This window comes from Bidens hawaiensis, unplaced genomic scaffold, assembly GCF_021521415.1.
Source record: "Bidens hawaiensis isolate Kalapana, Puna unplaced genomic scaffold, B.hawaiensis_p1.1 tig00040708_1, whole genome shotgun sequence".
NCBI classification, from domain to species: domain Eukaryota; kingdom Viridiplantae; phylum Streptophyta; class Magnoliopsida; order Asterales; family Asteraceae; genus Bidens; species Bidens hawaiensis.
Window position 1 is genome coordinate 96,419 of NW_027497204.1, and position 12,923 is coordinate 109,341.

Sequence of the window (12,923 nt, forward strand, 5' to 3'; positions counted from 1 at the left end):
TATATAGATTGGGGTGAAAGATGGGCATTTGGAGATTGAAATATAATTAGAACAGAATGGCATATCACATGTCATTGATGTAAATTAGAGTATTAGACATAACGTGAAAGATGTAGGTGTTACACAATTCCAATATAGTATAGAAAATTTAATGATCATTGACTTTGTGAATGCATTGACATTAAAACTTTACCAAAAAGAAATAAAAACGTATTTGAAATTTCAATTTCCTTAGTCAGTTAACCGGCATTTCCGTTACCAAATATAATGGTTAAATAATTGAATAAATCAGTGTACTCTCACAGACGTCAAAACATACATTAAATATTAAATAATTACTCATGAAATTAAAATAACATTTTTTTCATTCCTAAGGAAGTTTTTCGATATAAATATGAAACATCATAGTTGAAGACATCACTAAATATTTAAAAAAAATGGTGGAAACAAATGTCTTCATTTTCATTCTCTCCATTATTATAATCATCTATATGATCACCCTAAAAAGAACCAAATCAAACCTTATTAACGTACCCCCAAGCCCTCCATCACTTCCTATTCTCGGTCACCTTTACCTACTTAAGCAACCCCTTCATGAAACACTACTTACCCTCTCTCAAAAATATGGTCCTCTGATGATGCTTCGCTTCGGTGTCCGAAGGGCAGTAATCATCACCTCTCCGTCCCTCGTCAAAGAATGCTTTACCAAAACAAACGACATAGCGTTAGCCAATCGACCATTAACACCTTCGGCTAAACACTTCAATTATGATTACACCACCATGGGTGCAGCCCCGTATAGCCACCTTTGGCGTGCTTTACGTCGGGTGGCTGCTTCAGAGCTCTTATCAGCCACTCGGCTCGATGCCACCACACATTTGCGTGAACATGAAGTTAAACTCATGTGTAAGCAAATTATTAATAAATCATCAAACAAAATAGATCTTAAGTGTTGGTTTAGAGACCTTTTGAATAACATAACAACAATGGCAATTATGGGAAAGAGGTACCATGGAGATCAGATTAATATCGGCGATCTAAAGCAAGCGTCCGAATTTCGGGACATGATGGATGAGTTGTTTAAGCTCTTGCATACACAAAATATTGGAGATTTTGTGCCGGTTTTAGGGTGGCTAGGAGTTGGTGGTGTTGAGAAGAGGATGACTGGTTTAATGAAGAGGGTAGATAAGTTTCTTGATGAGGTTATAGATGAACGTCTGCGTGCAGGGAGCGGCGAGTCTGGTAAATCACATCATAAAAGACCTGAGCTTCTTTCTAGTTTTGTAATATTTTTGACGATTTGAAACACATCAAAAAGTTAATAGCAAGAAAATTTAGAAAAGACCAAACAGCACATAGTAGATCACCTTTTTAAAATCGTTTACGTAAAATCACACTTTCGAGTGTTTTTTAATAGATTTAATAACAAGTATTAATATAATATTATCCAACATTATATAAAAGATTACAGTTTCATTTATACTTTATTACAATATCTTGATAATATTATGTAAAATTATTTAAAGATATAAAGTATTATATATATGTTATAAGTTATTTAATATTTTTTATTATATTTATTTCATTATATGTTATAACATTATTTAATTAATGTAAATGTTTATTATATAGATATCTTGATAATATTATATGCTATAACATTATTTAGTTTCCTAACGTTACTATAGTTAATGTATCAATAATGATCTTTTATTATATTTATAATTAAATTATATTATGGAGGGAAAAGTTAACGTACAAATAAAATTAGCGTGCTAATTGTGAGAATTAAGTAGAGTATTTATATATATACAAATAGAGTAATTACGTAATTACATCACACAGTAATTACATAATTACTCTTTGATATAATTACATAATTACTTTATTTGTATATATAATTACTCTATTTGATTATCATAATTAACACGTTAATTTCATTTGTAATATATTCAAACACATATTATGTAATAGTATATACTACAAAATAATATGTATTATTAAATAATTGCTATATTATTTAGAATTATATAAATATTTATGTTATAATGTTTATTAATAACATCATCTAATAATAAATAACACTCTATAAACATCACATAATATTATATAGTATTAAATAATTTATTATGTTATATAATATTTGTACAATTTTATATTATATAATTTATGCTATATATTAATATATTTAGATAATTTAAATACTAAATAATAATATATAATTAGTATGTATGTTATGTATTTAGTTTAAATTTTATACAATATAAAATGCAAACTAATAGTAATTATAATAAAAAACACTCTTCATCATTTGATGTGGTGAAAAATATGGTTTACTTAAAAAAAATAATGATAAAGCGTTTGATCCTCACTTGAAATCGTTTGAAAGCCTAGTACTTACCCATATGCATGTTATACTTTTGAAAAAGCTTACACACTTAGGCCATGTGTAGTGGAAAGGCTACAATTAGGGGCGAATTGTGACACGTGGCGTCCAGTCAGCATGGAGTGGAAATTTGTTTTTAGGGTGTAACGGTATATGGGCTACAAGTTGGGCCCACGGTGTGTTTTTTTATTATTTTCTTTTTATAACTAAACTAATTAAATAAAAACCAATTTATTTAAATAATTAAATAAAAATGCATTAAAATTAAAAAGAAATACAAAAAAAATTAAAAAACATAACTAATAATGCATTAAAATTAAAAAAAATACATAACTAAAAATATTAAAAAACATAACTAAATAACATACTAATATCCATAATATTTGCGCATTTTTTCAATTCGTTGTCGTTGCAATAATGCGGCCTCTTCGTGTGACCCGGCCGCTTTGAGGGATTCGTATTTTTCACTCAATTCCCGCAATTCCAACATTTGGTCAATCTTTTCGTGTTGTTTGTTGGTTTCGTTCATGACATCGTTGAGTTCCTCGACACATTTTTTTGTTTTTTGATGATTTCTCTCATGGTAGCGGCGACTTCCACGAGTGTCGGTTGGTTCGGGTTGTTTGTAGGATTCATTTTGCTAAATTTTTTGAAGAATTTGAGTATGAAATGGATATAAAATGAAGAAGAAAGGTGTATGTTTATATATATATATATATATATATATATTGTTTAAATTAAATAATTTTTTTTTATATTTGACCGTTGATTAACGGTCATAATAATATTATATTATTATTTTTACACAAACACGGCGACAATCTAACCCCGCCCCCGCCCCCTAATCGCCCAAATATCATCCCGGGGGCGGTGTTTGCGCCCCTCGTCGCCCCTCATCGCCCTCAATTGTAGCCCACTACGTTTGGCCTTGTAGGCATAACAATCCAAACTTCATTTCATTGGTAATAAAGATAACTGCTTTAAAATTTTAAAATAAAATCCGGCCTCAAGTATTGAATAAAGGTATATACTATCATGTTTCCAAGTACGTACTTCTGAGAAGTTACCCTGAAAACGTAATGCTTAAAAGAAAGTCTTAGATTTATGTTTTTTTAGACAACGTTTATATTTCGATAGGTAATTGGTATTGTCAAAACATATCATGTAAGTTATATCATTGTAAAATGAAAGATCTTTTTCTTTTTTTAAATAGAAACTAGTCAATTTATTAGGCTATGTGTAGTGGAGGGTCTATAAAATGGGACGATATGTGTCATGTGACGTCCAATCAACAAATGGTGGGTTTCTGTTTTAGTTGTGTAGTGGTTTTCTACCACAATATATATATATATATATATATAAACAGGATCAAATACATTTTATTTTTAACATGAAAATGGTGAGAACCAATTTGCTGTTATTATTATGTTTATTTTTACAGGTGTTTGTTGTTATTTTTTGTTCGTATTTGCTAATTTTCGATTATGAGACGTTATAAGTATTTACTGATTTATATTTTGTTGTTATTATTAGATGTTTTCTTTTGTTGTTATAAGTATTTGTTGGTATTTGCTGTTATTATTTTGTTCTTAATTTTGATTCTTTTGTTGTAATTTTTAGGTTCTTTTCTTTGTTATTATAAATCATTGTTTATTTAGATTGGTATTGTAGTTGGTATAGTTTCTTACGTTCTTATTTTTTTTATAAATTGGTATTATTTCCTACGTTCTTATGTTAAGACTAAAATGTACATGAACCTTCCCCTATATATATATATATATGGGAGGGTTATCCTAAAAATAAGTAGTTTCCTAGGAAGACTAGGAATAAATCATAACCATTTGATCATGTTAATCAATGGTTGAGATTTAAAATTACCAATAACCGACATAGTTTTCTAAAATTATTCTTTCATCATTATAACCTACATAGTTTCCTAAAATTGTTCTTTCACAATAATTTGTAATGCCAAATGTCAAAAATTTGTTGGTTTTACCATTCTTAAGAAACTACTTATTCTTATTTGAGCCCTTTTCTCTATATATATATATACCACACACAACACAATATAATAATATTCTTTAAAGGTTTGCCGGCGACACAAGACAATCCCCCCTTATCGCTTGTGAGAGCGGTGTTCCGTCTCAAAGGATACCCTTAAAGACTATCATATTTTTTTATTAAATTTTTTTGAATATTTAGCATTAAAATTAGATTGGGTTAACTCATTTTTAAATAAATATCTAAACATTGGTTCTTGTTTCTTCAGCCTGACTTTTTGAACTATATTGTCAAATCTTTTTAAATATATACCTATATTGTCAATCTTGTTTAATTAGTCTGACTTTTAGATTTACGTTCAAGATGGAGTGGTCTATATATATTTTATTATGTATAACTGTATAAGCAGTTTACTCTCATTGTATATATTTGTTTTCTTTTTTAAGATATACAATCTCATTATTTATACATAATTAAATGTCACTCAATTTAAAGCTAAAAGAACTCACACATCTTACTATCTACTTACATGTCGGAATATTTAAATAGGATGTTAACCACCTTTGTGTCTTAACATATTCAGATTATGTTGATTGCGGGTACAGAAACGCCTTACTTAACACTTGAATGGTCTATGACGGTGTTGCTTAACAATCCGAATGCTATGCAAACGATCAAGAACGAAATCAACACTCATGTTGGCTCTGACCGTTTGTTACAAGAAAGCGATTTGGGTAAATTAAGTTACCTTCAAAACGTTATAAATGAGAGTCTACGTTTATATCCAACTCTTCCCTTACTACTTCCAAGCGAAGCTTTCCAAGATATCACAATTGGTGGCTATTCGGTACCTCGTGGAACAATGTTGATGGTTAATGCATGGGCTATTCAGAGGGACCCTATTTTGTGGGATGAACCTGAAAAGTTTATGCCCGAAAGATTTGATAGAAGAGACGAGGATAAATACAAAATGCTCGCGTTTGGTGTTGGTAGACGTGGATGCCCTGGAACCAATTTAGGGTATTGTGTCCTTGGGTTGGCTTTGGGAACCTTGATTCAAGCATTCGAGTGGGAGAAGGTAAGCATTGAAGAGATCGACATGACTGCTTTTTACGGCTTGTCCATGGCGAAATTAGAGCCGTTACAAGCCATTTGCAAAGCTCGTTCAAACATGATGTCAACAATTATTTAGAGTTTGGCCTTACTATTTCTTTGAGAATATATGTTTTCAATTCTTAACATTTAATCCTGTGTTGCTACTGTTAGATGTAAGGGTATTTGGAAGAGATGAGGCCCCCCATATGGGTAGGGCATTAACTTAACGCCACCTCATCTTATGTGGGTAAGGTGCATGGCTTCATTTTATGACAAATGTTTGTCAAACAAAATTAATTTATTGTTGACCATTGAAGAATTAAAATGAATTAATAAAGTTCTAGGGTGCTTGTGGGTAGGTTTTGCCAATAATTTTGTGGTTTGTGGGTAACTAATGGTAGAATTGAGGCAGTGGTACATGATTAACCGGTGCATGGGTAATATCCATGAGTACCCCTTCCCCCTAATGCCTTCATGAAAAAGTGTGACCCAGTCGTTGATATCACCCAACTAGCTGTTGGAACTTTCTTAGATTAGAACAGTTTGAGAAAAAAATTGTATGTAAACAACCAAAAGAGTTAATGACCATTTTCGTCATTGTTGTTTGCTACTTTTACCACTTCAGTCAAAAGTTTGAAATTTTGTCAATTTAATCCTCATAGATTTAAACGTTAGACAATTACGTCCCCCGTCTAACGACATCCAACTATGCCATTAGTTTAAGGGTATTTTTGTGTTTCTCCTTTTTATTTTTAAATAATGGTCATTTTCGTCCATGTGGTTTGATACTTTTGCCACTTCAGTCCAAAATTTGAAATATTGTCAATTTAGTCATCAAATTTTTGACATTAGCCAATAAGTATGCCCCCTTTTTCATTATCACGTTTCCCTTACGTGAGGGTCATAAATGTCTTTTTAGACATTACGTGAGGGTTATAATAGTCTTTTTAGATGTAATCAATATCGTTTAGCCATCTACAACCCTAGAGTTCGACGAATCAAGAACAACACCACGATTTGAAGAACACACAGGCGATTTAGTGTATCGATTTCTTGAGAAAACATGGAAATGTGGGATATAGGACCTCCTAATGTTGATTTCGACCAAGATGTTCGCTATGATATGTTAATCTCAAAACCCTAACTATTATGCATTAATTAAATAAACATTTTTTTTTGGTTTTTTATGTACAATTCGGTTTGAGGGAATTACCCTAACCACTTTACCATTGAATTCCTCCATGGGGGAGAGTTTAGGAAATGTCTATAAACCAAATACGAGAGGGGAGGGGTATGATTATTGTTGTCGACAAAGTAAATGCATAGTTGTTTGGTCGATGTTCGATGGTTTTGGGCTTGGGGTATGCTTGATGTGTGCGTGCGGTGTGGTTAAAAAATAGTTGGAATGGGATTTTAGCTTTTGCACAAGATTATGCTATAAATTTATAAAAGTGATTTCTACTAAGACTAAACACACACAAAATAGGCAAGTGTACCTATCATATATGTAGAATAGAGTAAGAACCAAGTATCGATCCGTTGACACAAATGTTTCTAATAATGAATCTTCGTTTCACTTCAATCGGAGAGTTTAATCATTTTGGAGTTGATTTTTAAACTTTCATAAAAATACTTATATATAATATATATGTTACAAGAAGAGAAATTCTAAATTAGTAAATCAATTATATGAAGGTTACCATCTAAAATTAAGAATCCACACTATTCTTCCTTGATGATTAATAAGTAAACATGTGATAAACTTGCCTTAATAATATATGATAGAATAGTCCCACATTTCTAAGTGGAAATATTCTATGACATAAAAGAAAGTAGCATGCATATTTTCACGTCCATCCTTGCTTAATCTCATGCTACCACGAGAATGTCAGTTTAAGTAGGCAAGTAGTTTAGTAAAGTAGAAAGATTAGGACTGACTTCGATTTCTCAAATACCAATTCTAACAACTTCGGGTGATTGTAGTTAACTCACACAACCTCCCCTTGGTTGATTTAATTATGTTATAATTACACATTTCATTAACATATGATTTCTTTAACTAGCATGATAACCTAAGCAATCGTGTTAACAATGCTATTTTAGAATTACCAAAACTAGAGAAATAGATAATAGCTTATATCTCATCATTTCTAAGTACAATATAAGGATCCATGTTTTATCTTGAATAAGTTATCAAGGTATTCTTTTTACCATTTCTAGTATCCAAGAACATGAGTGAATCATGAATGATTGTTAATCATCAATCTCGATGTATTGAGTTAAAGTGATAAAACATTTTTCATCAAAGGATAATTGCAAAATAACCATGTACTTTACCAAACTAAATCACATGTTTAATATAATCATCATGTAAAACAAAGCTTCTTCATAGAAATTAGATGATAATGGAGTTTAGCTCAAAATGAGCATGGTTATGAACATCAAAAGAGATGAAGAAAACAAACACATGATTAAACTAGAACAATCTAACCAAATGTGGATGAATCCTCCTTATTTAATGGTGATGGATGATGGTGATGAAAACCTCCAAGCCTTCAAATTCTACACAAGACCTTCAATATGAGTGTAAAGTGTGTGTTTTTATAAGAGAAACATGTATAGAAGTTTTCTTCAGGCACACCAAATGAGTGGAACATGCTCCTCTATTTATAGGCAGTCTGGAGGATCAGGCACGACCCCGTGTAGAGGGAGGCACGCCCCTGTGTCCAGGTGTCTAGTCGCATTTAATGTTCTGTCAGATCGTGCATGATGACTAACCACGGGGGCGTGCTTCATGTGGAACGACCCATTGTTTTTGGGTGTCTTGTTATATTTCTTTTGTCTTTTCTGAATGGTGACCACGGCCCCGTGCTTACTAGGGCACTACCCCGTGTCCAGCTGTCCAGTATTTTGTCTTTTCTTGCGCAGGAAAGCATGGGGGCGTGTTCCATGAAGCATGAGGGCGTGTTTCAGTGTTTTCTTGGGTTTTCTTTGATTTTTCTTTGGATTTTCGTATGTTTGTTCGTTTGAGGCTTGGGTTTACCTGAAAATACATTTTAACATGATAAGTAGCTATTTAAACTATATTATTTGATAGAAGTTGCAGTTTTTAGAGATTATTTGATGCTAAAAAGATGTATAATTTTATATACATCAAACATCCCCACACTTGAACCTTACCTGTCCTCAAGCAAGCTACTTATAAATATTCTCTAAAAATAGTAAGTTATGACCATAGCTTAGAACATCCCCAAAAGAGTTCAAAGAAAATGGGAAAAATAACCAACCTTAAATCATAGGAATATATGTAGTGATATATAAATAAGGCGATTTGTTTTTATGAGCTTCCGTTTATGCAAAACGTCACGTTCTCACAATGTTCACTCACACTCGGTTTTATATCTGATCATACCTGTGATGTATTATGTGAACACTCTTAGCCAAAATGTGACATTTAATAGCTAAGCTTGTAACAAGTTCAAATATCCACCTCTGTGAAGGGGTTCATAGATCAGAAGGTAATATGAGTTGGTTTTGTTTGAGTAGGGATTTGGTATTTTGTGGTGGTTCAAGAGTTTAGGTTAATGATGATGGTAAATACAACTTCTACTGATTGTCGGGAGTCTTAAGATGTCTTCAATGGTTAGCTCCTTTCTCCCGATTGTTGATTTTTTTTATAGTAACCTAGTGACTCTTTTAAGGTCAGAACGTCAAGACCAGTTTTATCGAGGATTTGAATAAGTTCTTCCTCAATCCTGCACTGAACATAACTCCTAACTCTAATCGATCGTTTGGTTTTGAGCCTAATAGCCCCCACCCTCATTAGTTCAGTATATTCATGTTGAGACTGAGTTCGACTTTTTCTACATCTTCCTTCGTGGAACCATTTTCCGCATTCTAAGCATCTTTCGTATCTTTTTTGCTCTTCTTTTCATTGCGCTTTCGGAAACTCCACAAAATGGTGGCCTTTATTCGTCTTAGCGCCACTGTTTCCCCACCTCATTGCTAAAGAGAAAGATTATCTCCCTAAGTTCTGGAGGCAACCTAGTTTTGCGAAATGTATGCAACGAAGGAAATTGAAATCGAAAGAATGCATTTCCAGTTCTTTAGGGTCTGCCGGTAAAAGAAAAGTGTTGTATTTTACCAGTAAGGGATAAAGGGGTAAGGTTTTTTTGGGTATTGTGTTGTAATTTGGAGAATGGTTTAAAGGAATTGTGATAATATTACCTTCTTCACACAACGTTTCGTGCGTTCTTGATATGAACATCTGCGACAAGTTCTAAATCACACGAAACATATGACCCACTCAAAGCTTCCGAAAAAATTATTTATACGACATGAGGTTCATCTCATAGTAACAGAAGGATTGGGTATAAACTAGGGGTGTGCAAAATTAGGTCCGGCCCGAAAAAACCTGAATAACCGGACCGATTTTACCCGAAACCGAACCGACCCTAAATTGCAAGCATAAAATCGGTCCATAGTTTCATTGCATTATCGGTTTCGGTCGGTTTATCGGTCCCAATTACTTAAAAACCAATGAAACCCGATAACCGACAAAATGTAATCATTAATATTTAATATGAAGCCGGACTTGAAAAATGAATGAAATGTAGTTTAATGTATCTTTAAAGTTTAAACTTCTAATCGGTGCAAATCTGTACTCCAACTCCCAATAAGTCTAATAAAAACGTTTTTTATATTAGTAGTATCCATTATACCATCACCATAGAAGAACATCATCAATCATCCTTCCATCCCCACTCTCAGTAAAATATAAACAAAAAAGAACACTGGATATAGGGTGGTCAACAAAGAGTACACGAGTTTGACCATGGTGGATTCATGTGTGACGTGCTAAATAAAGGTCTTTTCATCGTGTTTTATGAGAAAAGAACAAAGCGTCTTAACCACCTCCACGAAGATTTGCAAAGCGTGAAGTCGCCGGAACTCAAGCACTGAACCATCTGATCTTGGTCACTCTATTGTACTGATAGTTTGGTCATGTAGTTCCTTCATCTTCATCAATAACTTATCGGTCTCGGTCTTTACCCGTTAGAAGACCTAACTGAAACCGAAATCAAGGAAACCCGAAGTGCATATGTCGGTCTGATCATCGGTTCCAGTTTTTAAATGGTTTTGGTTCATGGGTCGGGTCGGGTTAAACCCGGGTCGGTCCGGTTTCTTGTATTTGCACACCCCTAGTATAAACGTCATATTTTGCATAAATTTATTCTCAATATTACAAAACTTTCTTTTTACCTTTTCACTTTTTTGGCTATAGTAGATTTTTAGTTGGTTATTTGTAAAATAATTTCTTGGATATTCTTTTTTTTTGTCAAAAAAAGTCTTTCTTAACTAAAAAATAAAATTTTATTAGAGAATCTTATAATTAGTTGAGTAAGCAATTGGTCAAGTAATTCACATCCCCACACTTGAGTCTCATATTGTTCTCAATGTGAAAAGATTCATATGAAGTATGGTGGATAAAATGGAAAGGAACTTCCCTACGGGTTAACGAAATTTCGACAGAGCGTCGCCTGTTTTTCGTCTGTTTTCCTGTAGTGTATCTAAACAATAAAAACTGCACACAACCAACAAACATCCAAAGCATAATACTACTGAAAATTGGGTATTAAATCATCCATACCCTACCCACACGGGCTAAATAAGTCCATAGTCAAACGTCTCGACACCCCCGGCCATAATAAGTAACAAACAAACAACCAAATAGAAATTGTCTCAAACAAATATAATAATAATAATAATGTCAACAAGTACTACCACCCATGTCCATGCCCATACCAGAACTACAATCGCCGATGCTCGTCAGTTACCTGGGTGCTCTGGGTCAAAGGGTCCCCACTGCCAATCCATGAGCTCATTCAACTGACGAATCTCCCACATTGTCTCCGCTTACTCTGCGGCACGCTATGCATCAGATGCAGCAATTTTCCCTGATAACCTGTTATAAGAGGCGGTAGTGTGAGTCTGGAACTGGTCAATGAGCCCATATAGCCCCTCGAAGGAATACTGGCTGTGATATGATGAGCTGGGGCCGACTCCTGATAATGGTGGGCCGCCCTAACTACGATGGTGGGTCTGACGTGGTGGTGATCCGGTCCTCCTCTTAGGTAATGGTCATCTTAGCGGGGTCTTCAGTATCCCAGACTTGGTTGAGGGCATCCTGAAACCTCCACTGTGATGGGTTTTGGTCAATCTGCTGGACCATCTGCATACTGATACAAAGGTTGAGATCGAGTGGGATTGGGCTCGGGCTAAGTGTTCCTTCTCTGTCTGCACCATAAGCTTTGTAGAGCTTATATATCCATGCATCACCAAATATCGGGGTATTCGGGCTTTCTGCATTTGCATTCGTTCTATACAGTTGACAGGATAGGTACGTGATGTTACATGGTACCTGATTCTTAATGCAATAAACTGCCCATAAATTTCTCAATCCCACGACCCCTCGCTCTGGCCACGCTGAGTGACAGTGTGGCTCAGCAGGCGGTGAATGTACCGCATCAGCGGGTCACGTAAGGCGGTGCTCTTGGTGCTGCTTGGATAGTAGCGTTCATCTCCATAACTCAACTTTTCCCATGCTTGTATACTGGTGTTTCCTGGTTCACTTGATTCCTCACCATCCTCATATGCAAAAGTCGTCCCGGCCTCATACCATAGGAAAGAATCGGTTTCATCAGTCGTGTAAATGCCCAAACCGATCCCAAGCTACGTGGTCGTAGTTTTGTACCATACTCCACAGATCCAGAACTCGATAGCCTCTTTGTCCCACATAGATAAGTCTTTTGTTTTTATTGAGAATGAGGCTAAAAATTCTTTAGTCAATTCGGTCACTCCTTTGTCTTTTTGTTTTAGAACACGTGCCCATGGCCCTATAACAAGCCTTTTTTACCTTCCTCATTGGTTTACTTTCTTCAAGGTTTCGGTACACGCGTAGAAGTTCGGCTCTGGAAATTGGTTGTTCAAATAGTCTAATCTGTGTTGGGTGATCCTATCTCACATTGTATTCTCGAGAAAGATCAAGAAAGCATGCTCCTCGTCCCCATATTCAGCCATCTGCAGTTTTAGAACAATATTAGGCAGATAATCACGAAATTTAACTGAAAATATGGAACATAGAGTGAAGCACGGCCCCGTGCCTCATGAGGCACGACCCCATGTTTATGTGGTTTTTGCAATTTTGACCATTGTGACCAATTTTGACTTTTGGTTGACCTGCTGTTGACCATGGGGCGTGTTTTGCATAAACACAACCCGTGTTTTTAATCCGATTTTGGAAAATGTTAAGATTCGAACTTGCAATTCAACCCAGTTCTTGAGAAATATCATGTAGGTTTGATTTTCATGGTATGGGTTGTTCAAGACCTGAACCCGAATGATTTTTCTTTACAAACTCTTTCAATCCTAAGTTCTAATC

At 34.4% G+C, this 12,923-nt stretch overlaps 1 protein-coding gene across 1 annotated transcript; it reads left to right on the forward strand.

The window, feature by feature from the left end:
• The first annotated feature begins 268 nt into the window (after positions 1-268).
• LOC143592360 (cytochrome P450 81F3-like) lies at positions 269-5,587 on the forward strand. The gene is made up of 2 exons (XM_077072295.1): positions 269-1,283; positions 4,971-5,587. The coding sequence occupies exons 1-2, from the start codon at positions 438-440 to the stop codon at positions 5,577-5,579; spliced, it is 1,455 nt and encodes a 484-aa protein (XP_076928410.1). The 5' UTR covers positions 269-437; the 3' UTR covers positions 5,580-5,587.
• The last annotated feature ends 7,336 nt before the right edge of the window (positions 5,588-12,923 follow it).

What these genes read in the sequence shown, in the direction of transcription:
- LOC143592360 (XM_077072295.1), top strand. Translation starts at nt 438, where the DNA reads ATGGTGGAAACAAATGTCTTCATTTTCATTCTCTCCATTATTATAATC. An exon ending in CTGAGCTTCTTTCTAGTTTT is followed by an intron (nt 1,284 to 4,970) that starts GTAATATTTTTG and finishes TAACATATTCAG; the next exon opens with ATTATGTTGATTGCGGGTAC.